We start from the raw sequence: 27,121 nt of genomic DNA on the forward strand, positions 1-27,121 counted from the left end.
GGGCAAGGATGTGGGATGTTGTGTGTTTGTGCGTTTGGCATAAGTCTAGCCATAAAGTGGATGCCTTTTATGGGGCATGGCCATAAACTGTAACGACGAACGGCCAGCCGGCCAGCCCATGCGAGCATTAACAGTTAGCACTCCCAGCGTGGTGCAGGGTACAGTTTATCCACCAGACCAGAGTTGCCATAGAGCCATTTGTTAAGTTAATTAAATGTTTCACACTCCCTCCCCTCTCCACCTCTCCCATACCTTTGCCATAATGCGATTTATGCATGTGACGACTGACTGAGCTTCCAACTTAATTAAAATCAAGTTCTTGGCAATTTAAATAAAATGCCAAAGCAGCAGCCCAGGGAGCCAAAGCCAAACGTCCGAGCTTGGACGCTGATTAAAACTGTGATTTCTGCAGAGGAGCGACCATATAAAAGCGTGACACGAAGGCGCAGATAAAAAAGGGATTTAAATTAGAGAGGAGTGTGTGGAACAGAGCGACAGGAAGGCATAGGAAAAATGGATTCCAATTGGAGGGGAGTGTAGTCTTTGATTGGGTTTACGGGGAATGAGAAATGAGATTTTTAAAATAAAATTTAGTCCACATTTTTACTGACTTTTCATTCAAATTGCTGAATATCAGATCGGAAGAGTAATTTGTTTCAAAATTTAATGTCCTAAAGCAACTTTTACTGCAATCAAAATGAGAATTTAGTCACAGAAAACACACCTAAAGATATCGGACTCAATTAATCTCCCCTCATTCATCGTATTTCATGCTTGAATCGCGCCTCACGCTCACATCTCTACCGTTTCGAATGGCGTTTGGGTGTCGCTTTAATCCTTAATGTCAACGCCGCATGTTGCATGTTCAGACAATTATGAGGCACCACCCGCCACCGCACACACTCACACCCTGCCACCCTACCAACCTCCCACCCATAAAGCTCATGCACACACTCTGCCCCATCAGCATGTGCACACTCTCTCCCATCAGTATGTGCACAGTCAGTCAGTCGGCTGGCTGGCCTCACATAAGGCCTTCCGCCTGCCTGCCTATTGGTGTTGGCCGTGTTTATGTTTCATTTTCATTACCTCCCCTCCCCTCCCCTCCACTGCCCGTCGTTGCCCCACAAATGTTTTCAATTGTATTTTTATTTGCTTGGTGCCTTCGACTTCCGTTTCCTGTCGCTCGCCCGTTTGCCCGCTGAGGCTCAGCTTTTTAATGCCTGTTCTGTTCTCGGCCAGTGCTGGCGCTGTTGTTGCTGCTGCTGCTGCTGCTGCCGCCACTGCTGCACGGGTTTCTTTATGTGGCAACGCATAAATTTTAAGTGCCACACACTGTACACTGCGGAGGCCACAAAATGCAGCAGCGTCGGCGGTGGCGTCGCTGCCATCCGTTTCGTTTCGTTTCGTTTCATTTCGTTTTTGGTTTGTCGACTGCCGCTGGCCACAAGCCAGGAGCAGCTCCTCCCTCTCCTCTCTTCTGTATCCTCCATATGGAATATATGTGCCATTGGTAGGTGGATTTCTTTTGGGTGTGTAATAAAAGCAAATCAACAAACGGCAAATGCGAAAAAAGAACGCAAGGAGCAGCGAGAGACGAGAAACGAGAGTGTGGGGTAGCCAGAGGAGGTATTAGTGGGGCAGCCAGCTGAGGCACGACTTGGGAGAGCAGTTCCCAGAAGGAGCCACAGAAATCGCAGCTTCTGCGGCTCCCGAACCTCTCGGAAAGTGTAAAATATTTATTATATTTTGTTTTTACTGCAGAATTTGCGCCGAAAGCCAAATACAAGAAAGGAAAACAATGCGAAATAAGCTGGAGAATGGGGACACAAGAAGAAATCCCACCCCTCCCTCTCTTTCTCTCTCTCTCTGAGACTCTTCTCTGGTGCCTGCATCTTGCTCTCTCTCTCTCCCTCTGTGAAATTATCTCTATGCTTGCGCTAAGACCAGCTCTCCCATGGATACCCTCTAGAGCAGGGTTCCTACTGCTCTGTATCTCCGCTCCCCCCTCTGTTCTTCTCTCTATATCCTATGTCCCATCTGTGTTACAGCAAAAGTGAAATTACTGCAAATTTGTTGGCCAAAAATGGGAAAAAAAGAGCAGAAAAACCAAAACGAGAAATTACACAATTTTTTTGGTGTTCTTTTTTGGGCCAAAATGTCGCGACAGAGAGGGTCGAAAGTGGGCCAAAAGACAGGGACAGGAGTCACAAATAACGAGACAGTAAAGAGGGGAAAAGAGATAGCACGAGAGAGAGTGAGGGAGAGGGGAGACACACACAACAATTCTCATGGCTAATAATTCGTTGGAACATTTAATTTAACGAGACATCAGGGGAATGTGTGCTGGCTGCTGGCTGCTGGATGCTGCTGTAGAGATTGAGAAACAATGAGCGAAGAAGTCAACGGCAACGACAATTGTCGAGTGGCTCTCCCACCTCTCTCCCTCTCTCTTACTCCCCCTCTGAGCGTCTCTCTTCCGTTACTCGAGTGCGGAATTTCTCCTCTTCAGTGGCTGTGGGGTGGGGCAAGATATTCGATTGCATACTTAAGGGGCTGCTGAAAGTCGTGTTTAGATCATTTGGCTAAATGTTATACCAGTGCCCAGACATTAAGGAGTGGAAACAGAAAAATCTGATAAGAGTAACAGAAGAGGAGCACAAATTGATGAGGGGTGGAGCAGGGGAAGATAAATCACAGGAGAAAGCTGTGGAGAGGAAGAGCAGAAATCTGTTGAGAGTTTGAAGCAGAAATACGATGAGAGACTAAAGATTTCTTGGAACATTTCAAAGTTCTTTTGTAGTTACTGGAAATAAGTTATTGAACTCCAAGGCGTATAAATTTAGGGCATTTGAAAGGCCTCTACTCTGGCTCTGAAGTTCTCTCAATCGCAATTTGCAATCAAAGAAAAGATCTAGCTACAGATAGATGGCTATAACCATGCCTTTGTGGACCCTTCCTTTGATCGCTCCTCGTAGACACATTTTCTCTGCCTTTGGGGCAGATTTCAATCTTCAATGCCCGACCCTTAATATATTCATAAGAACAGCTCCTCAAACCATCGAATGATGCGCTCATTTGATTAAAAACTTGGCTCAAAAGGTCGCTGGCATATTTGTACCCATTATTTAATATCCATATTCCAGCGGCCACCCTTCCCTCCCTTCGTTCCTCGCTCTCCCCCTCAGATCCTTATTATTTTATCCTCAGAAATGTTTTCTTTTGGCTCGAAGGAATCTCCTTGTGTTTCTGTTTCTTCTTATCCGAAATAATTGGCGGCCGTTTAAGCAACTGTCTCCACCTCTGACCAGCAAAAAAAAAAATCCCAACTAAACTTTTTTTTGTGCAGAAAATCGCGGAATTGAGGACAACAACGAATCGCAAATTGCAGGGGAAAAGCCAGGAAGGGGCAAGTCGGTAAACTTGAAAATTGCAACAACATGGCAGTGCCCGGGGGCACACAGCCTGCCTCCCTCCCCCTCTTGTCCCTTGAGGCAGCTTCGCTGGGCTTTCTCTTATCCTCCCTGGAGTCTTCGCTCGCTTTTTGGTTTTGGTTGCCTCTCAAGGACGCGCGCTCAGCCCGGCTGCTGCGGTGTCCTGTGCGCTCTTCTCCTTGGCTGATTTTTTATAATTTAAAGCGCTTTTCATTTTTGCGCCATCGACGGGTTGGCTGGAGGGTTGGGCAGGGGGGAGTGTCCCCGGAGCCGACGCTGACTGCGCTTTGCCAATAGTTTTTATAATTTGCACTTTTTGTTGTAGCTAGAGGGGAGCAGGAGCAGGAGCAGGAGCCGGAGCCAGGCACGTGCTGCTGCTGGTCCCCTCTGCCTGCTGGAGGGAGCTCCTCTCGCTCTGTCTCTCTGGTGCTGCCTTTGGGATGGTCTCGCTCTCTCGCTCGCGCTCGCCCTTGCCCCAGCTGCAAATGAGCAAGTCGCCAGAGACGTGGCCCCAAAAAGGGAACTAAAGGCAAGGGGATAGTGGCAGGCAGCAGCAATAGCAAATAGAACATGAAAGGAAGAACTAGTTTGGGAGGTTCCGCCGCATAAGACACCCTAGAAGAAAAAATATCTGAAATAATCAACAAATTGCAGTGAAATTTTGTTAATCTGCAAAGAAATCAATTTCAAAATTAATAATTGTATTCTTCCCTTAAGTAATATTCGAAATAATCCATAAATATTTCTGAAATTCTATTAATCAATGAGGCAATTGTTGTGTACTAGTTTCTCAGCTCTGTGAGGGTTCATCATGCCCCTACCGCTCTGCTAGAGGGTATAGAAATAATAATACAACAAACAAAACCCAACTAGACAAGGCAAGGACATGCCAGAATGAAGCGCAGAGTAGAACAGAGAGTGCCGAGAGGCTGCAGGAGGAGGGGTGCTGCATGGAGGATTGGGACATGTCTGTGGAGAATTCAGTCAATTTGCTGCCCTGGCTTTTGCTCTCTGTCGGCGCCGCTCCTCTCCCTTTCGCTGGTGTTTTCCTCCACTTTTTTTTGTGGATTGTCTGCATTCTATTTCGAGAGAGAGTCCGATTTTTTCAAGAGCAAAAGTCCAGCAGTTGCTGCCTCGGCTGCTGCGGTTTGCTGCTTTGGCAAATTAAATTCTCCCACTGATGCGTGTTTGTTGCTGCTTTTTTTCACAGCAATTAGCACGGGGAAAACAGGAGTAGAGAGGGAACCCAGGCAGGGGGCAGGTCGGCCCCGAGTTAATCAGTTCCCCACACAGTTTTTTTGCTCCTCTTTTTCCCTCTCGGCTGCAGCTACCATTTAGCTCCTCTATTAACGCCTTGAGCTGTCGTCCAATTAGAATCATAAAAATTGTCTAGACCGTAGAAATGAATGCAAAGTTGAAGCAGTGGCGGTGGCCAGGGACCTGTAATTGAAGCTTCTCCTCAGTCTTAAATGAAGAGGAGAGAAGAGCCTTCAAGATGAGAGCCAATTTCGGGACAGCAGCCAGCAGTCCGCCAGTCGTCAGTCAGGCTTGACAAATGAACTTGTGAAAAGCTGCAGGAGCTTCAAGAGGAGGGAGAGGGAATGCCATCTTGTTTGCCAATCTAATAAACTGCTGACTGACCAACGATGAAAGCAGGGAGGGAGCAGGACCCTCCAGGGGAGGGAGTCGGTGGAGAGACAAGAAGCCAGCGAAGCGCATTCGGGCGGGCATCAATTTTCAGTAGTTGTCCAGGGCAACCGATAGAGACGACGACGACAAAATAATCATCAGCATCCATTCTATTGAGAAATTGTGAAAAATCGCAACCAAAAAAAAGACGCAAAAAATGTGAGCACCAGAACCAGAAGTGGCCTTGAAATATTAAGACATTGACAAAATGAAGCCAGGAATGGAACCGAAAGCGAAACAGAGCCCAAAACCAGGACGCGGCGAGGACGAAGAGAAATGACTGTCTCGGACAGAAGCCAACAGCAGAAAATTGACAAAGTTGTGGGGAGCAGCAGAGACAGGCTCTCCAGCAGCCAGAAGCCAGGACCAGTACCAGTCCTCAGCCTCAACCACATCCACAGCCCGAAGCCTCATTCCTGCGCTGACATTCTCCCTCGTTGATGATAGATGAAAGACGAGCAATTTCTAGATATATTGAATATGGAACTAAAGACGTGATTTGGCTTAAAGATGTGCGTCGTGCTGCATGGAAAGTGGATGAGAGTGGAAATGGTTTGGGAAGAAGGGAATGGCAGCAGATTTGCTAGGATCAAAGTTGTGGGAACTAAAGAAGGAGACACATTTCCCAACATTTCAGTTTTTAACAGCGACATTTGATGGAATTAATTTCATTTCTTGCACATTTAAAGGATTTCTTCAAGGAAATGCACTTAATAATTTCAATAAATTCCCAATAAATTCTAAATTCATTGCCAATAAATGCTCTTTGAATAAATTCTGATTTTCTTGCCATCAAAAATTGACACACCCACACCAAAAATGATGAGTAAATAAATTCAATTTCAGAGTATATTTCGTGTGTCCATGACATCTTTTCTGTGTCACATTTCTTTCCAAGACAAATACTCGATAAATGTCTTACCATTTCGTTTCTTATTTGTTTCAAAGTTTGTTTATTTATTTAAACAAATATTCAAAGCACAGAAACTAACGAACCAAATCGAAACTCTGTGCCGCTCGCTCTCTGCAATTTCCAATAATATTTTACCAAAAAGAAATGTTCAATTTTCCAATTATACAATTTTTGCAATTAATTTAGCTTTGCCTTGCGAGTGTGGAGCGTGGCAGGGGGGCAGGGGTGTGCTGCTGCAAAGCAATTACCTCGAAAAGAGCTCCTCAGGAGATCTTCTAATAGTCCAGCAAATAACAATAAGGAAAATACAAACAGACCTGGAGCAGAATCTAGGTGTATTTTTGTGTAAATTACTTAGCGATACACTCTCTTGGGAGGGTATAATTATTGAGGGGAGAAGTTTGTGTTTGAAATATGTAAAGCAAGGAAGAAATTGCGGTCTAAAATTGTCAATATTTTGGTTGTGTTCCGTCCACTCATATCGATGCCTATCTTTATCAAATTATGAAGAGTCCTTCACTCATGCTTCAACTACTTAAATATATTTCCATGCATCTTCAAGTGTATCTCCAGCTTCGGTTCTTGAGTTCTATTTCCCCATTTCTTATGTGTTTTTTTTGTGTTTCTATTTACCTTTCACTTGGCTGACGCCTTCGTCTGAGAGCCAGCCGTCGTCTTATTGGAAAGTTGTCTAGAAAAAATATGCAAACATTTATTCGAACGTTGATTTTATTTATGTTGCCACAGAGAGCCCCTCGAGAGCTGCTGCCTCTGTGTGGATGTCCTCTCTCAGCTCGTCAAATATTACCATTTTGTATTTATTTATATTTCGGGGGCGAACGTTTAAAGTTTGGCCACCTGCGGGCAGCAGGAAGTGGATGCCACAGGACCCTCGAGGCAGTGCACAGAGTGGGGAAATTCAATATTAGCACAATTAGTGATTGGCTACCCGAAAGAAGGAAGAACGAGCGACGACTCGAGGGAAGTTTTCAAATAAAAACAAATTGACTTCCGACACAGCGTGTGGCGGAGCTCTGGAGATTGATTCTTCCATTAATCTTTGAACTTTCTGAATGTATTTCTTGGTACTTAGATTCGTTCTTTTGTTGCATCATTTCAGACTCGACTTTCAGCCGGAGCGCGGCATCTACGATCTGCAGATCAAGAATGTCTCCTACAGTCGCGACAATGGACGCTTCGAGTGCCGCATCAAGGCCAAGGGCACCGGCGCCGATGTCCATCAGGAGTTCCACAATCTCACGGTGCTCACACCGCCACACCCGCCTGTGATCTCACCCGGCAACATTGCCGTGGCCACCGAGGACAAGCCCATGGAGCTGACATGCAGCAGCATTGGTGGCTCCCCCGATCCCACCATCACGTGAGTGGATTTTTGACTCTCTCTTAGGAAGATTTTTGATTGGAAAACTCTCCTTGCCCCTTTCCCAGTTGGTATCGCGAGGGCTCCAACTCTCCCCTGCCCGCCACAGTGCTGCGCGGCGGCACCAAGGATCAGCCCACAAACGCCACGCTGACGGTCACCCCACGGCGTGAGGATGATGGCGCCAAGTACAAGTGTGTCGTCAGGAATCGTGCCATGAACGAGGGCAAACGACTGGAGTCCACCGCTACATTGAATGTTAACTGTAAGTAGAAGAAAATGTTTATGGTTTACCGATTAAAAGGGGTTTCTCATACGGCATAATCAGATGATGAAAGCAGAGGCCCTGGGAGTACGAATCAAGGCTCTGCGGGGTCTTCTTTGAAACTTATACATATGGAAAAGGCAGTCTTTGAGCATTCTTAGAGATCTTTTTGGCACCAGAGCCTACAGCTTCGAATGGAATTATCTGCACAGAATAATTTTGGTGCATATTTTCCTTTGACTTCCCTAAAGTCTCTTCTGACCACACCCACAGTAGCCCTTAATTGAAGTACCAACCCTGGATGTGGCCCTGTCCAGTGGTAATCCCACGCCATTCATTAATTACTCACAGAATCCACTTGAGCAGCATTAATAATTTCCACTCCACTCCGCTCTGCTCTGCTTGAATAAAAATATTCACATAAATTAGTGGCTCTTGGGAGCTGCGTGACCGACCAGTGGCCAGTGGCCAGTTCGACTGTCTGTCTGCTGGGTCTGCCTTCGAGTTGACCTTCTGCTCTGCTCCTTCGCTTGGGGATCACACATTGAAGGGATGGGGATGGGGGATCGCTTAATTAGCATGTTGCACAGCAATTACCAGTGCAACTGCAACGGCAGCAGAACTATTTGCATAATGAAGCAGGGCAGAGCGACGGACATTCATTTATTCAGCACACAAAATGCACAATGGGACAACATTTAACCCTGTGCTCTGGCTTGGCTGCTTTGTTTGTTCCTTCTAAATGCGCTGACACATTTCGTTTAAAATGTGTGGCAGCCGTGTGGCCGTGTGTGGCTAGCAGTGTGCCACAGTTAGATGCAACAACAATCATTGTATAATCGCATATATCTTTTTTAAAAAGCCAACACAAAGTCCCTCCCCCCCCGGACACAAACACATAAATTACAAATGCCTCGGACCTGCAGCCGCTGCCGCTGCCGCTGCTGTGGAATCTAAACCCCCAAGTAATTAGAATAGAAATTTATGTGCCGACTGCCAGGCCAGCTCTCCAGCTACTCTGTGTGTTGTAGTTGTTGTTGCAACAAGTGGCAAAGGCAGTGTGGCAGTCACAGTGGCAGTGTGACCTGTTAACGTTGCGGCTATTAGGGCTAATCAAAAGGCAAATAAAGTGAAATATTGCCGCCCGTCTGCCAGTCTGCCCGTCTGTTGGCGGCAATCGACTCGAATTGAGGCCCAGGAGCCACAAGCCAACTTTTGCACACCTCTGCACCCCTCGTACCCTCAGCCCACTCCATGCACAGCTCTGGCTATCAAATGTGTAATTAATTCAAAAACAACACACACACACACACACACACACACACAGAGAGCGGAGCAGTAATAGCTGTGCGGCAGACACTTGAGTGTGGGATTTGAGCCTGAACCAAAAGCGAAGCCAGAACCCCACGCTAATTGCATTTTGCATGCCGAGAGAGCGGCAAGAGGGAGGAGAAGGGAGATTTAAAGTTATAGTGGAGCAAAGAATATGGAAATTGTACAACTAAATTGGCAAAAGGAGGCCAAGGATATGGATTTTATGTTGTGGGAAAGAGGGAAGCCAGAAAATATTAGAACAATTCTTTCGGTGAGGATTTTGGAAAGAGAAGAGTGCAGCTACGAATAAACTGAACGAATCATTGCCTGAATTCTTGTTAGAATTATCTACTTATATTCCGAGTAAATTGCCGGCTGATTTCAGTCACCATTGCATGTGTTCTGTGTGCCTTTTGCACCCAAATGAACTCCAATAAATATATAATTCCACAAAGAAAAATCCCACTCTTGCCGTACAACCTTCAAAATCGGAGCTCAAACCAGAGCGGAAACTCAACCAAAAACTCACACAAATCAAATCAAATCAAGGTGTAAAATCAGCTAAAAGCTGTTAATACTAAACCAAAAAAAGTCAAGTGTGTGGGCTTCATTCAAGCTTAAAATTGAATAATTTTCACACACACACACACACACACACACCACCACTCGTTAAGCGAATGAACTTGCAATTCAGAATATAAATTTCAACAACATATTTATTCATTTATCAACCGCACAGCACACGGCACACGGCACACGGCGGCCACTCGACACTCGTAAAAATGCATTAAAGCCACCGCCAACGCTCTGCCGTGTGTGTGTGCGGGCTACACATGTCGTATGAGTAATATGGCCCACCTAACAGACCTAAAAACATCATAAACAAGTGGAACCTAACGACTGAACCGAACCGAACAGCAACGAACATTAATTAGCAGAACAGTCGCCCAGCTGCCCGCTCTAACGCTCTTCAAATAGCAGAGGCAGGGGCAGAGGCAGAGGCAGAGGAAGGTGCACAAAAACGAGTAAATTCCAATAAAATAGAGCGAAAAACAGAGTGTAGGACACGTGTACATATGTATAAATATATACAGATAGATAAATACATGGAAGTATTTGTATTTGTGGCCTATATATAGGTCGCTTGCGGTTTAATTAGTTGAGCCTCAGGGCCAGAAGCCGCAGGCCATCGCCACACCCACGACTTCCACTCCCACTCCCACTCGAACGAGGAGTTTGTCTGTGGCATCTCTGTTTCATTTGTTTTCATCTGTAAAACATGTTTTTAGTAGTTCAAATGTTTAATCAAATGTTTTTAATTACGCACAAAAAAAGGCGGAGTGGGACAAACCGCAAAAGGTCTATTTTGGGAGCGAGTTTTTGTGTCAAAAAAATGTGATTTATAAATGCAGGAAAAACGAAGTTTTACAGTAGGAAAGGAACGAGCTGGGAACAAACAAAATCCAGCAGCCAGGCAGGCAGAGGATATGTGAACTCTGCCGATTGTGGGCTGAGGATTTTCCACTTGCGGTCAACAATTCCACCTCAAAGTCTCGTCTCAACTCATCCCGTCTCGAGTCTCAGTTACCTCCGGTTCCCTGGGTTCTCTGGCTCTGCTCTCTGTGTGCTCCGTTGTCTACGCTTCAGTGGCGAGACCCCGGACCCGTAATGCGTTTTTAAGCAAGCAGAGCGAGAGAGAGAGAGAGAGAGACCCTGGAGCTACGTCCATGTGTACCCTGAGGAGTAGATCAAACAGGGAAATGATGTGTCCTGTGCCTTTCAGGCACTTGTGCGGTTGCTGCGGGTCCAGCGGCCAGAGACAGAGCAGCATCCCGTTGCCATTGGGACCAAACCCTTGTCTGGGTCTGTGTTTTTTGCGTCTGTTTGTTTTGGCAGCACAGGGGAAACGTTTGAGCAGTGAAATCAAATCACAAAACAATTTAATTGAAATCAACACCAGGAGCCAGCAGACAGATCCCTTTTTGCTCTCCCGCACACTTTGATTTACGCCACGCAATAAAAATTCACTTTTCTGCTGGTCTTTCGTTGCTTTTCCCTGCCCCATTGACACCTAGAAATTAATCAGAGACTGAGCCACGGGTTCGTTCGTTCCTCCTTGGCCTAATCTTTGGCCAATAATTCATCGGCCGAAATGGCCGGGCAATAAATCGCAGGAGCCAACAATGGCCAAATTGTCGCGCTAATAACCGCCAAATGACAAAATGAAAATTGCCAAAAACGCACACAGCAAAAATCAACGATGGGCGGGCCATATTTTCCAGCACAACCCTTGAGGCGTGGCAGGGCAAGGCAGGGGGATTGGGGGGGAAATGAAAAGTCAAGTTTAATCTGGAGGGGAGCCCTGGCTAATGTATTGCCATTTGGAGCCCCGAAGGCTGCTGACTGCTGGTTGCTGGTTGCTGCTTTTCGGTTCCTGATGAGGCCAATCGGATCTGGATCTGTCGCTGCAAGGAAGCGGAATGATGGGATGGAGAGGGGTGGGAGTGGAAGTGGAAGGTTGGTGCTGGGATCTCTGGTCTCAGAGCAGTCCTGAAACTGTCGTGGAGCAGTCCTACAGTCCCATACCTGGCGAAAAGTAGGCAAGCAACAGACAGCTGCTTTATGGCGGAATACAACGAAGGGAGCGCCAGGACACGGGACTGTGGGTTAGCAGGGGTTAGGCGGGGGTTTAAGGTGTTTGGCTTTTGTTTTTGATTCTAAGCTGACAAGGCCGGAACGGGGCGGAGGAGCTCCTTGGTGGGTGTGGCTTCCGCTTCCGCTGCTGTCAAATCTTTGGAGCCCAGCAGCAGCACAAAAACCGCTTAAGTTTTGTTGACGGCTTAGCATTTTGCTCAACAGAAATTTTGTATAGAAAAGTGAAAGATTCAGAGGTCTAACAATTGCAAAATGTCAGAGAAGAGTCAGGGAAGGTTGTGGCGGTGAAGGAGCCTACTAGAAGCAAGAGTTTTAGATGATCTTGTCAATCAGTGAGGCAAGAAAAGGTGGAACAGAAAGTAGAAACGATCAAAATGGTTATTAGAATTAGCTTCAAAATGTCTTCTCACTTGGGATCTATGAAAATATTACTAGGTAATAAAATTATCCACATTTTATATTTATAAAACTAAACGGAGCATTAGTATAGTCATCGCAACTTCTAATCTTTAACATCGTAGCACCTACAGAAGGTTATCGAAGAGCTGAAACGCTTAAGGGCAGCGATTCATCTACCTTTCCCTTGATACACTTGCAAAATTAGTGAAAATTCTTTGCCTATCTATTGAATAATGTTCCTTATGGCACTAACAACATTATCTACTGGCCTTATTTGTTCATTTACCTTTCAAAAACTGTCGCCAAACTGCGATTAGCATTTCCTCCCATCGAAACTTAAGTGGAAAAAATGTTTTTCCCAACAATTTGTATCGTTCAGAGCCCTTCAACTGAGAAAAGCGGTTAAAGCAAGTTGAGAGTTGGCTTAATGAGTATTTTATAAAAAAAGAGAATCATAATTAAGCGAGCAACCAGCCAGTCGGATGCCAGGCCAGGACCAGAGATGGATGCTATCCATCCTGCCAGATCTGCACGCCGCTCAAGTGCAGCCCTGCAACTGGCGCTCCTTCTCCGCGCTTCCCCCAGGGTCCATCATTATTTTCCATAGTTTAATGTCAGGCAATTAACTTTTGTCTGGGTCCCCAAAGGCGGAGCAGCAGGCAGACATAAAAGCCATGGAAACGAAGTGGAGTCTCTGAGTAGGAGGAGATTGGCCTGCAGTGGAGTGGAGTCTTTTAGGCCTGGGCCTGGGCCTGTCACATGACCTGCCATTCAGCGATGAGATCATGCATAAAAAAGCCCCAGAAAACCGAGCGGAGAACGCAAAAATGAAACGAAAACCAAACCAAAGCAGAAGCAGAAGCAGAAGCGATGCGAAAGCGGAACCCCGGAGCACGTCCACGGAAAATGGAAATGGAAATGTTAAATGTAAATGTGTGCTGCTCGGGCATATGGAAACGGGGAGAACGACCTTGCTCTATGTTTGGGCCTTAACACCACCCAAAGGAGGGGACTGGGACTGCGACTGGGACTGGGCAGATTGGTAGATTGTCACAGGCAAATAGGCGGGACAACATGAAAATCAACCAAGCAAATGCCAATACACATGCAATGAGGGAGAGGAGAGACTGAGGAGAGTCTGTGTGGCACTCGGATGTGGCAGGATTCGTAGGATTCGAGGCTTAACATGGCGTAAACACAAAAGCCTCTAAAGGCATCAACTGCGGCATATAAAGTGGCATTACCCAGAGGAGGGTCCTGTGCTAGGTGCTCTTAGAAAAGCAGAGAAAAATAAACGCAAACATGTCCTTTGGCAGGAAGTGGCGCAAAAACAAAAAGAAACAAACGACAGAGAGGGCCGGGGCGGGGGAGTTTGTCGAGTGGCATCGTCGACGCATTAAATTGAAGATGATGATGATAATGCGCCAGATAACCGGAGGCGGAGGGAGTCGGGGGCAACCACTAGTCTGCGGTGGTGTCCAGCCATGTGGCGTGGTGTGGGGCGGGGTCATAGGTAACAAGTAACTTAATGTCGAGGAGAGGAGCAGCAGCCAAACCACCCACAGCAAAGGTTGAGGTTCGTCTGCAACAGGCCATGAAATGGTTAGAGTCCCGGACAGGACAGGACAGAACATTGACAGGAAAGGCTGAGGCAAAATGAGACTCGAGAGTGGATAACCATCTGGCCGGGAACAACAACAAAAAGATGAAACAATGAGGCAAGGACATGTGTGTGTGTGTGTGTGTGTGTGTGGGGGCATCCTAGTATTTACTTGGCATTAAGCAAACTTCAAATAAAAAGGATAACGAGCGCATTGCGAGACGCGCAGGCAGCACGAAATGGAAGCTGCTGCCACAACAGCAATAACAAGACGGAAGAGAAAAGAGCAATGCAGTGGCAAAGAGCGAAAGAGAGAGCAACAGACATGTACTCAAAGTTGGGAGGAGTAAGAGGAGGAAGGAGGAGAGACACACACACGACAATTGCACACAATTTTCATTTATTGTTTGGCTACACATTTGGCCACATTATGCCGAAACGGAACGGGATGTCAGGAGCTTCCTTGCTGCCACTCTGCCTGCCTGCCTGCCTGCCTGCCTGCCTGCCTGCCTGCCCCACAACGACCTTCCCAGAAACAAAGAAACGGATGAGAGAGAAAAAATTGTTCGTGCATTGGCCTCTGCCTGCCGCAAAATGGAAATTGTACGCAGAGACATCATCTGTGAGCCTTTTGCCGGAAAAGGCTTGGGGTATCATCTCCGTCTAACCCAAACCCAACCCCTTGTGAGGAATACGAAATAAGGAATAAGGAAACCCTAAACGCCTCCGTTTTGAGATGCTTCATTACCATCTTCTTTTCTTTTCCTTTCTTTTCTTTTCTGTCCTTCCCCTGTGTCTCCCTTTGCGTGTTGAGGTCACTTCTTGGGTGCCAGCATACGAAATCGGTTTCAGTTTTGGTTTAAGATAGGACCAAGGGTTACGGTTTACTTTCTGTGGATTGTGCTTGAGTTGGGTGATGTTCCATGAATGCGGTTTCCCCTCTTGGTATGTGGCGAAAAAGCAGAAACCAGAAGCAGAAGCAGAAACAGAAAGCTCTGAAATGTTTTCTTTGTTAAGCATTTGATGCGATTGAAATAAAAGATTTACTGGGAAAACAGAGACAAAGAGAGAGAGTCTGAGAGACATTCCTGGCAAAGAAAGAAAGAAGGTTTCCGCAGAAGAAAAATAAAATCCTTCACAGAGATTGAGAAGAACGGAAAAAGTTTAGTAGCAAATGGCAAAAGTGGAGTGTAGGAAAAGAAAGTGCTTACATTTTGGGAGATAAGTCGAAGAAGTGCCAAGGGATCTTCGCTTCCCGGATTGTAGATGCTTCCTGGAATAGATTTTTGTAGCACTCAAATTCCTAAGTGGCAGAAAAAGCCAAGTGCCTTCATTAGGTACAAACGAATGCAGATCTCTCGATACTCCACAGTTCGACCCATAATATTGATGAGCAATACTTAAATACATTCATAAATAAACCCCTCGAGAGTGCAGTGTGTGTCCAAGAGATGTATATCGTCCCACAACTACTGACAGCAACTGAACAAATAGCATAAACCCTGCAAAGCGGGAAGGGGAAGGTGAGGAGGAGAGAGAGAGGCGGCAGCATGCACTGAAAGCATTTCAATTTCCATAACCCCCACATAACCCGTGCACGGTGGGTGCAAGAGGGAGGGAGAGGGGTGGAGAGCGAGCGGGTCGCTGGGGGGCTTCTGTTCGATGATATGCGAAACGACCGAAAACAAACTTTTGGATTGTTAGTCATGATGGTTCGCCCCCCGCATCAGCCCCTGCCGTCTACATAGCTCTCTGTCTATTGTTGTTGTTGCTGCTGCTGCTGATGATGATGTGGATGGGAATGTGTGTGGCTGTGTGTGTGTGTGTGTGTGTGTGTGGATGATGTCAACAGTGCAAACAGCACGCGTCGCTTGTCGCTGGTCGGACGAACGCTGACATGCAGCAGGGGAGGGCAGGGGAGTCGGGCTGGACAATGATTCGGCATTGTTTCAATAAAACCAAACGACGACATGCCACGCCCACACATCATGGAGATATATGTATTGTTGATGATCATTATGTATCTGCTGCTAATTAAAGTAAATTTTGCGATTCAATCGGAAACCGAAGCCAGGGCCAGGCCCAACCAACGAAAGGACAAACCCTTGCTGGGATACAACCACACACACACACTCCCACACTCTACACACACGCGTAAACATGTCAATAATATTCAAAATTGAAATGTCAAAATGCTAATTTTGCACATTTGTTTGACTTTTGCAGACGGGAGACAGAGTTGCAGGGGAGAAGCATCGCTCAACCCAGCTATGGCCTGGCCCCTGTCTGCTGTCTCGCTCTCCGTCTCTGACGAGTCTCCCGCTCTCGCCTTCCCGTGAGCTGCTGAATGCAATGCAATTTGCGCAATGTGTGCAAATTTGCACAAGCCGCACATTGCAAAACATTTTCTGTATTTACAAAAAATTTGCACAGTGCCAAAAATTTGACTTTTCGCCCCCTCAAAAAGGGTTCTGGAATTTTTACTGCAGCAGCCCAACGCATTTTTCCACGGACTGACTAATGAATTGTGTTTGTGGCTGCAGGGAAGCAGTCAGTAAAATTGATCAGCTTGCAAATTGCTGGCATGCCCCAGGAAAAGGAGCGAAAATGAGGGAAGTGTACTCCGCTACGTCAGGGATTTCGTGCGAGATTTAGGGGTGGAAATAATATTACAAGATTTAAGATGAGAACCAGCATAGATTCTATAGGGGAATATCATTCATGGAAGAGCATTCTTTGGATCACCAAGTGGAATTTGCTGCCGCACAACATCCTGTGGGAGCATTTCATGGCCTGCATCTTTGTACCCTTTAAGAAGAGCATCTAGAAAACATTCTGCAGAAAACAACTCCCAGCATCCATCATTCATGAGAGATATCCCGCTCATACATCGCTCGGTGGCAACATCCTTCGCCAAAGTGCATCCCCTGCATCATTCATTGGGCAGCAACCAGCGCTGCCTCGCAGCATCCCCAAACCCTCTCCTATATCATTCACAGGACATTCAATCAAAGGGACAACGACTGGCATTATGCACAACTCATTTCAGCTCCGCCCCGCAGTCTCCCTTCTTCTGCAGGAGCTGCGTTGGGGATGCATGAATCGCTTTTCGCTTCTGAAGTGGAATGGAATGTGGCGTCATTTGGTTGTCGTTGTCATCGTTGTCGTTGGCGTCGTGTGCCCCACAGTTGACTGCCACTCAGATATGTTCATTATTGCATTTTCGGTTAGAGCCAAAGTTGATTTCGGGTTTCGGCAGCGACAAAGCAAATAAGCGAGTGAGAGAGCGAAAAGCCAAAGCAAAATTCTTCGAAAAGCAAGAATGGCATGGAAGGGACATTTTTTGTGCAGAGGTGGCAGAAAGTGTTAATAAAACTTGTGAGATATAACTCAAAATGAGAAAATAAAGTGCAGAGAACATGTGGAAGATGAAAAGGAAATATCACAAAAACTGATTGGAGCATTTTTGACAGATGTTGGAAGAAGCGAAAGAATTTGTGACAATAATTTGCAACTTTTCTTGGTAGAAAATCGAGCACTCAAAAATGAATCAAAATAATTATACAAAACTTGTAACAGCTGAAAAATGAAATATTTGGAGGAATAGAAGTACCCAAGTACCATACCAATTGGCGTAGTTCTCTCTGTGATCCATGGAGCTCCCATCTAACGTTCATTCCTCATGCCACAGATCACCCATAGCAAACCTCCTGTTAAACCTTTCTAAGCCATAACCACACATGCAAAGGATTGTAAGCGACCGGCAAAACTTTGCTACCAAAAAAGCAAAAAATCGTCAGACCAAATCAGAGATTTCCGTTTTCAATTGAAAACTTTGCACTGGGAAACTCCACTCCACTGCCTTTACCACCCCCCAAACAAATGTTGCAGTTGTTCAACACAGAGTCGATGGTTTGCAAGGGGAAACCCACTGGGAAACCCAAACGAAAATCCATGGACTGCCCCCACGAAAGTTGATTCCATCAATTGGGATGTGCATTTTGGCCTACAACTGACTGCCCTTCGGTTTTGTCTCTCTCCCATTTTTGGCTGTCGATTTTATTCTGCGAGTTTTTCGTGTAAATGAAATTTGTAGAACTTGACCAGAAATATGAATTGTGTTTTTTGGCTTTTTTACCCGCAAGGAATTTTGCCATGGAATACGTTTTAATTACATTTCAGCTGAACATTTGTGTGGCTCTGTACCAGTCCGTTCGGCTGTCTGTTTGCTGTTGTTTTGTTGCCCCAAAACATTTGTTGGCTAATTAAAAGTTGTTTTTGTTTTGCATTTTGCACACACATTTTTCACGATTTCTATTAAACTAATTTTGTGGTAAATACTAGAGGGGGAAATATGAATTCGTTACACCGGAAATTACCAAAAATATCAAATTATATTTTGTAGTTTTTAACAGCCGCCTGAAGCGGGGCAGAGTGTGGCAAATATTTGCACACACATCAAAATGTCTGCATGCAAATTTATTAGGTCTCGAAGACAGTTGCAATGTGTGGAATTTTCATGGCGGAAATCAGAGCAGAGGACTGAAAAGCATACAGTTTCGGAGTTGTAAACCGTTTCTAGGACACACATGTTGCTCGGGGCAACAAAATGGCATCAAAAATACAAATAGAGTGAGATAGAAACGAGATGAGATGCAAGTGGACTTTGGGATGCTCTTTGGAGGGAGATTTGTGGCAGCTTTTTGTGGAAAAAATGAGATAATTTTGCAGGTTCTTGTGGAGGTAATTTCATGTGTGTTTTAGACAGAAAATAATTCGCATTCGCGCAGGAGAGAATATTTTCTTCATATAATTTTCTTCCACAAGCATTTCCCCTAAAATGAATGTAGAAAATAACCGAAAATTACTCTCGAATTTTCTCATGCGCATCCTTTGAGTATTCCCTTAGTAGTTCAAAGGTCATAAATCATTATTATCTTTATGTAGAAAGCCACTGGCAAGTGCAACTGCAACGCTGCGGCGCTGCCGCCTCCAACTAAGCCCCACGATAACCCAATAAAGCAATGGATAATACCCTGACTAGGTTAGTTTGTGGGAGTGCCAGGCAATTGACAGGCAAAGTAGAGAGCGAAGGCAGAAAAGAAGAGTCACTGCGAAGGAGTGCGGTGGCGAAAAGAGGAGAGAAAGAGCGAGCGTGCAATGGTGGGGAGTATGAGAAGTAAAGTATGAAAAATCTGCAGGCAAATAAAGTCCGCAAATGTGGCAGAACGGAATGAGAGAGAGAGAACGCAGAAAGCGCAGAAAACTATCGAAGTACCCACATATCACACTCTTCAGGCGCTGATGACGATGATGATGGTGGTGGGAGAGAGTGAGAAGGGAGAGAGCGGGAAAGGAGGGAATGAGAGGAATCGGAAGTCAGGGCTGGAGAACCCAGTAAAAGGCAAGAAACAGCGAAAATAACAACAAATGCAAGAAAGAAATGCAAAAAAATAAAGAAAAGATGAAAAAGAATGGCAAAAAAAGAGGAAGAAAACTACGCAAAGTGCTGAACAAATGGAACAAGTTACAAAAGCTAAAATGCCAACCAAAACAGCAAATAAAAAGTGCACAAAAAAAGGAGAAGGAATGAAAGAAAACTACACGGAAAACTACAACACATGGTGGGGCGGGGAGGGGCATGGGCATGGGTATCGTATCGGTGGCACCAGAAAAACAACTACAGAAAGTGCCTCATCCTGGGTACTGGGGGTACTACTGCCAGTGCACAATATGAACAAGAAGAATCTTGAATATTGCACGTTACATATGTAGATACATTTCCTGCAGCAAATGGCAGATGCTTTTCCCCATGCCTCACTCTGCAGGAGGACGAGGTGGAGGTGGTGCCACACCACACCACACACTGCAAATGCAACTGAAACAGAAACAGAAACTGAATGAAAAAAGGGAAACGAAAGCGAATGTACAGCAGCGTAATGGGACTTGAAAGATACCCTGGAGATGGAACCCTGTCCAAGATCGTTTTGCAATTGAATCGAGACTAATCTGGAAGAATATTTCGGCACTTACGAGATACTTTCCACAATAAAGATGGAAAGATATGAATAGAAAAGCGCCTCCAAAAGATCCTTTCAACAGTTTAGGCACACATTTATATATGGGATTAATTTCTAATGAATCGTCCAACACTCCCCTTGCTATCTTTCCCGCCACAGGGTATCCAAACAGAAAAGGAGAGAAAAAACCAAAGCTGGAGCTTCAGCTGTAGCTGGAGCCTGGAGAAGCGCACGTGGCATTGCCGGGAGTTAATTTAAAAATTTTATTTACATTTCTCCTGCTGCTTCGGCTCCCGCCTGGAGCGGGGGACTGGTGCTGCCTGGGGCCTGCGGGTGTGGGCAGGTTTTTGTGGCTGTGGCCCGGGGCTGCCTCGGCCGTTTGCATTGTTTACAGTTAGTGCAGCTTCTACTTGACTTGCAACAACAAATAGGAGCAGCAAGAATCATAGAAGGGAGCAGCAGCAGAGTGTGGGAGGAGCATCAACAGCCAGCAGTCAGCGGAGGAGGAGGAGGAGCGGCAGCAGCCGGAGTTGGAGTTGGAGCAGCTGACGCCGCTTGGGGGCAGCCAAAATGCAGCGGCAGTGGCAGCATCAGCAGCGGCTTTGGTTCTGGCTTTGGCCGCTGGGCTGTCATAACAAAAACATCGTAGAGCAGAGAAGAGCTTGCCACTGCAACAGCAGCAACAACATTCGAATGTGTTTTTGTTGCCACTGTGTGTGTCCTTTCCCTGAGGGCTAGCTTCTTGCCTCTCCTGCCACCACGTTGCCATACGATGATGAAGCGCCCTGAGTTATGCAACAGCAGCTGGTGCTGCCATTGCCACACCGCTGCGTGCAATCATGACACAACTGAAACCTAGAAATAAATGAAGAAAAAAAAGCCAGAAAAAATATAAAAAAGAAACGAAAAGACGGACACCCTCTGACCCTAGATTAAGAGGGGAATAATATATTTTTGAGGAATTCATTTGTGGAAGAAAAGCGTCTTCGAGGTGAAGAAAAGATTTTGCAGAGAAATTGCTGATAGAAGTTTGAAATTATCAAAGATCGTTTGCCGAAAAAGCATATTTCAGCGGCAGTTAACAGAGCAGCTGTAGAAAAAGTGCAAAAAGGTAGCCCAGCGACAACAGTATCTTGTATCTGCGTATCTGCGTATTCGCATCTGTTGCATTCAACTACCATAAAAACTTGTGCTCCACCCTTGCCATCCCTCCCTTGTGCTCCCTTTTGTGTCCCTTCTGCCACTTTCTTGCGACTGCACAAAAATGCAAAGTCAAAGCAATTTGTGTAACTATTTCCAGACACCTTTCAGGGAAATTAAACTAAAAGTGAGACTGGCAGCAGGAAATAGCAGCAGCAGCTGCAGTTACAGATACAGATGCAGATACAGATGCGTACAGCTACAAATACAGCTACAGATACATTTGTACAGCTCTCCCTTTCCGCCTTAATGCGATTTCTGGCCAAGAGACAGTTTCCCCGCAGTGGGAAATCTCTTGAAAATTAACTAAATATTTACAAAAGCAATGGGAAAATCTGCATAAAAGTGCAAGTCCCTCTTGATGCTTCCTGCCACTGCCTCCAATGCCCCACTGCTGCAGCAGCAGCAGCAAATTAATTTAACATAAAATCAAATGAAATGAAATGCATTGCCCAAAGAGGAAGCGGGGAGGAGCGGGGAGGAGCAGCTGCTGCTGCAAGGACACCATTAAGTCTTCTAAAAGGAAAGTTTCCTTTTGGATACTCTTTGTGGGTCTCTGGGGACAAGGAAGGAAACAGCTGTGACGGCAACTTGAAGCTTTAAGCAATAGGCGACCGATGGGCGCTGCTGCATGACGAAGAAGAAGTGTAATTTGAGGCTGAAACGCCACACAGAACCTGCCCCATGCCACAGCCAACAGTTCAGAGATCTCTTCCCATCCAAGAGTATCTCCAACTTCTCCTCTTCTGTGTTCCGCATTCTGTGTGCTCTGTTGTTGTGTCCTGAGTCTTGTCTTTTTTGTCGCCTGCCGCCTTTCCCGAAATGAATTTAATTATTTAGGTCACAAGACGGCAAAGGGGGCGACGAGGCGCCAAGACAATGGCACTTCTGGTGCCCGAAAAACGCAGAGCTCCCCTCCACTTCCACTACCAGACGCAGCTGCAAGTTGCTGCTGCTCCTGCCCCCTCGAAGTTGTGGCATGAATTGAGTTTATTATGGGGCAAGGTTATCACTAGAATGGGGGCCGCCCCAGCGGCTGCCCCTACCCTGATCCCGCACGTGCTGCTGGGCACAGGGAAACTTTTCCTTTTATTTGCTTTATTTATTTTTTGCAAGTAATTCTTTTCCTTCTGTTCGCCTAATTTTAGGCTACACTTTTGTTTCTTTTTTATGTGCGGAAACAACAGACAGAGGGGGGAGAGTCTCTTCTCCTTTTTGTTGGATAAAGTAAAACAAAGCTTCAGTCCGACTGCCGCCTGCAATTGCTCAACTGCTCAGATCTCAATGTTTCCATCATCATAATCATCGCCATAATCGTCATCGTCATCGTCATCATCGTCATCGTTTTTGCCTATTTTTCCCCCAGTTGTTTCGGGTGCAAAATTACGCCATTCCAAAATTTACTCTACGTGCTACGTGGATGTATCTGTGGATGTGTCTGTGTGTGTGTAGCTGTATCTGTGTGTCTGCGTATTTGCATCTCTAGCTGTGTGTTTGGCCTCTTCTTTCTTTATTTCCGCGGGTTGGGCAAATCGCTTGGCCTATTTAATTGTATACCCTAAGCGCCCAAAAAGGGTAATAGAAGTTGGAGATTGAGTTCAAGAAAGGGAAGAAGGGATTTGTGGATCACTGAAGATCGTTCTGGACATCGGAGAAAGTAATTTGTATAGAAGAGATTTACTAGAGTGTAAATTTAATCATAAGTGTGGATTTTTAGGATTTTCTTTTATCAATTTCCACAAAATTGTTTGATTTTTGTTGCTACTTCTTCCGCTGGCTGTGAGGGTATTCGTGGCACTCCTTAGTTCCATAAGAACTCCCCATGGAGTGGCTATATTTTTGGCCACCAGCCTATGCAGAACTTTTGTTTGCTTCCCACTTTTCGAGCTCTCTCTTCGCTTTTTTTTGTTTTGTTGCGCTTCAAGTAAATAAATAAAAAGCAAAAGTTTTCTGTTACTTTTTTTGCTGCTTTGTTGTGTCTATGGGTAGTACCAGTACCAGTTTTTGCTACCAGTTTTTGCTGGCACATCCACGGCTCTGGTTCTCCTTCTGCCCCAGCTCTGCCTCATCTCTGGCTCTCTTCTTCTGCCACATCTGCTGCTGTGCAAATAAAGGGAAAAGTCTATGGGTCGGGGTGGGGCAGCACGAGAATCGGCGGCAACAAAAGTAAATGCCAACACTAATGACATCGTTTGTGGCATCTCTCTCTCTCTCGGCTCACATCATCAACCGACGCAGAGTTTTCCCTAGATCTTCGCACCCATCACAGCAGTTCCCCTCCCCTCCGCACTTCTCCTTCCATTTGATTCCCACTCCAAATCTCCATGTGGGGAGCAAAAAACTTTGTCAATAATTTTGCTGCCTATTTAAAGTAGCTTCTGCCGTGCCCGAAAAAAATAAACCAGAGACCAGACCCCAGAGCCATTTCCCATTTTCTGTGGCTCCCTTTTGTTGTTGTTGTTGCTGTTGTTGTTGTTGTTGTTGCTGTGTTACCATTAAAATTCCGAACTAGACAATTTACAAAAATTTGTGTTGTTTAAATAGCGAGAAAAACTTTGTGTTGCTGCCTTTTAAATTAATTTTTTGGGAGCAAATTTGATTGCTGCCAGAGGGGAAAGAGGCACAGAGAGGGGGGCAGGGAGGTGTTCTTATAGAGTGAGAAATGTAGAATTTTGTTTATGTCTGGAACATGTGGAAGCCCATAAAATTAGAACAAGTTTCTCATTGATTTGCCACAAATTGTGTGCCATAAAAATAAACTGAAAACTGGACAGAGAGAGAGAGAGAGAGAGAAATCGGGAGTCGGGAGTCGGGAGTGTGGCCAGTGGGGGGGACTGGTGTGGCCCCCAGGGAAAAGGCAGCCTTCCAATTATGTTGTGTTTGTTCATTTGTATCTGGCAGATGCACAGATACATCTGTTTGTTTACACGTTCATTTGCAGCACACACCCGAGAGAGAGTCCACACAGAGTCGTCTGTAGTTTATCAATATGTTTTAAGGCAAACAACAGTGGCAGAGACAGGGGCAGTGGCAGTGGCAGAAGTTCCCTAAAATCATGCTTCATATGCGCAGGCAATATTTTATTTTATTAAATCTTTACTTGATTTTTCCGTGTAACTTTTTCTTTGATTTTTGTGAATTTATTTGTGCATTAAAAGGGGAGTTGCAGGGCTAGGAGAAGGTTTTTGCAGCAAACACAGGGAGCGGGAAGCAGCTTTGAGGACCCAATTTGTTAGGGGCAAATGTTTTACTTTATATTTATGAAAGTGTTTATGCAGCTTGGAAGTCGTATATACAGTCGTATAGGATACAAATTTAGGAATATCATAGGAATACGGTCTCTAAAAATAATTCCACAACTTTTTTCCCAAGTTCTTCCTACGAAATTATTTCATAAATATTTTCTTTTATTTCTGGGCACAAGTAAATCATATTTTATCAACCTCAAATGACCAAAAAATGTTATCTAAAACCATTAATCGTTGAATCTAGAAAGAGTATCTGTCGTTTTAGTCGCTTCTGCCGTGGCTTTTGTCTTTTTATCATTTATTCCTTTTTTGTTGCTGCTGTTTTTGACCAAACATTTGCTTTGGTCGGCACAATTTGATTTCATTTTATGGCCCAAAAACCATTGTCCTCAACGCATGTTGTACACACACACACACACACACACATGTACCTAGCGTGTACGTACATGTGTGTGCGTGTGTATCTTTGTATCTGCATATGTGTCGGTGCCTGTGCCTGTGCGGCCAATAAAAATTTTAGTACAATAAACATTTGTCCGTTTATCAGTTTGGTTTTTCGGTCTCTTATTGCTTTTGGTTTTTTTAAAAGCTTTTTGCACATTTCATTTGCCTTTTTCCCTCTCCCGAGAGTTGATGATGATGGAGGAGGGGCAGAGGAGGAAGAGGACTTGTCCAGAGATTTGCGCCATAGAAAATTGACACAGAAACCTGAAACAACAAACAAAAATAAAGCCTAAACATTTGTTGCCTGGAAAATATGCTCCGCCGTATCTTTATATCTTTTTTGTTGTGCTTTGATCCCACAGTTCGTGATCGCTTTCAAGTGGAAAACTCTCCGCATGGAAATCTGTGTGTTCTTTGTGTATTTTTATGGCACGTTTGCCAGTGGCTGCTTCGTTGGATGTTTCGTTTTGATGGATCTCCAGTATTGAGGCACGTACAACGTACATTTTCGGTTGTTGCCGCTTTTGAAGATGCTTTTGGAGCTGAATGTGTGCCAGGAGGCAGCTTCCACGCATTGCATGGAATTATTGCAAAGATCTTACAGCTGATTCGTCACCAATTAGAAGCTGTGCTAGCTCCAGGCAGCACTCAACTTTGTCTTCCTACTAATTTCCACCTTCATTGCCTTCCACTAAGTACAGTTTCCCTGGCATCTTTGCAATCCTTCAGCAACATTCTTGGGCATAAAATTGCTGCTTAGTTTTCTTTGCTCATTTAATTCCTTTTTTTCTTCGCTCATTTAATTCCCTTTTTGCTCCGTCTCTTTGTTTTCCTGGAACACATATTTGTTCTTTCCCTGTTGCCTCGCATTAACTTTAATGTTGATCATTTATGGATGGACGCAAGTGTCTTTAAGTACTATCTTGTAACTTGTATCTTGTATCTAGCATCTTGTAGCTGCGTCTTTGTCTTTGTGTCTCTTTTTTCCGCGTATCTTTAGCGTCTCGAAGTCTCTTCGAACTTCAAGTTGAAGTCTCTCCAACTGGTTTCTGGTGTTCAATTCAACGATTTTCTTGTTCTTTTCTCGGACTTAATGTGATTGCTAAATACTGTCCACCATTGGCTACTCCCCTCTGCCCCCTCCTAGACCAGTGTCTTCCTGTAATTTATGAGCAGTTAGCAGCCAGTTTCCTCTTTGGTTTTGGTCTGGTTCTGGCTCTGACTCTGGCTCTGGCCTCTCGTCTTTTGTTGGTTTTGGCCTCCTCTGCGGTGGGGCCGCAGTTGTTTTAGTTTATGCGCTCAATTTAGTAACTAGTTAGCCAGAAATGTGTGTGTATGGTCCGAAAACCACTTTCAGCCGCACAGCCTGAGACAGCAGACAGGGACAGGGGACAGGGACGGAGGGAAAGCCAAACAAGAAACTAATAAAAAGCCAGAGACCAGAAACCACACAGAGCTCATAGCTCAAATGCGCTGACAGCAGGCACGAGTTATGCGTGGAGCAGCCCCCACAGCATTCCCCCCTCGAGTGGAGATTCTGGAGTGGAAATATGTTGAGCTTTTCCAACTAAATGCTATAAAAATTCTTGACTTAATAGCAAGACAAGACGGGCAACACACACAGAGAGGCAGCCAATGGCCAGGGCCATCTCCATCTATGTCTCTGCTGGAGCATCGTCTATGTATCTATAGGAACTCTCCTCCTCCTTACTCTTACGCTCCTCTCCCTGTAAGGGCCACTAAAGAAAACTAACAAGTTAGAAAAGCAAACCATCTGGTGGCAGGCTGGCAGCATCCATATGTGGCAGCAGCAGCAGCAGCCGGCTTTGAGGAACGAGAAAAACTTGAAAGGCCAAAAGAAAAACATTTAGTAGATGATGAAAATCATGGCAAACATCAGCAAGGGGAAGAAGGTGCCTCAGAGGGGGGGCTCAAAGAGAGAGAACTCCAAAAAGATAGAACTCGGGAGAGATCCGAGCTCTGGGCTGTACATTTCTCCGCAAATTAAAGGACTGTAATTTATTGGTTGTTTCGTTTTTTAAAGTTTAACATTCATTAGTTACAAATGAAGGCAAGACGAAGCGCAGAAGCAAAGGCCTGCCTGCCTGGAGCCTCGAGGCACTGCCAATCGTGTGGCTTATTCGCCTTATCATTTATCTTTTCGGCTCGGAGCAATTTTCGCGTGAGAGTTTGAGGGTTTTTCCTTGGTTTCAGGGGGCGGAGGGTTGCCCGCTTGTTGGCCATATCAAATCGCTTTTGCTGCTGCTTTTTCCTTCCTTTTTGGCTGTGGTTTCTCGTCGGCCTGTGGCCTGAAGCGCGTGCCTGCCCCTACTGCCTCCGCCCTGCCACACACATCCAAATTGGATTTGGCCAAGTTAAGCAATGGCCATTGACTCGAACTCGGTTAAAGCTCTGTCGATTATTTTTAATGGATTTTTCTTCTGTGCACTCTTTCGAGAGATTTCCCTTCTCTCTGTCTCTCTGTCTCTCTCTCTTTGTCTTTTTTGGGTGTTCTTTGCTGCTTTGTTGCAATTAAAATTAAAATTAATATTAGCTTTC

At 45.3% G+C, this 27,121-nt stretch overlaps 1 protein-coding gene across 3 annotated transcripts in view; it reads left to right on the plus strand.

Moving 5' to 3' along the window:
* The window catches only part of LOC117902251 (Down syndrome cell adhesion molecule-like protein Dscam2), a 108,746-nt gene that overhangs the window by 56,665 nt on the left and 24,960 nt on the right, over nt 1-27,121 (plus strand). For all 3 annotated transcript variants that reach the window (XM_034813509.1, XM_034813507.1, XM_034813508.1), the window contains 2 exons: nt 7,157-7,417; nt 7,486-7,682. In XM_034813509.1, the coding sequence (XP_034669400.1) occupies nt 7,157-7,417; nt 7,486-7,682 (458 nt within the window). The remainder of the gene's footprint in view (nt 1-7,156; nt 7,418-7,485; nt 7,683-27,121) is intronic.

Source organism: Drosophila subobscura, chromosome U (assembly GCF_008121235.1).
Source record: "Drosophila subobscura isolate 14011-0131.10 chromosome U, UCBerk_Dsub_1.0, whole genome shotgun sequence".
NCBI classification, from domain to species: domain Eukaryota; kingdom Metazoa; phylum Arthropoda; class Insecta; order Diptera; family Drosophilidae; genus Drosophila; species Drosophila subobscura.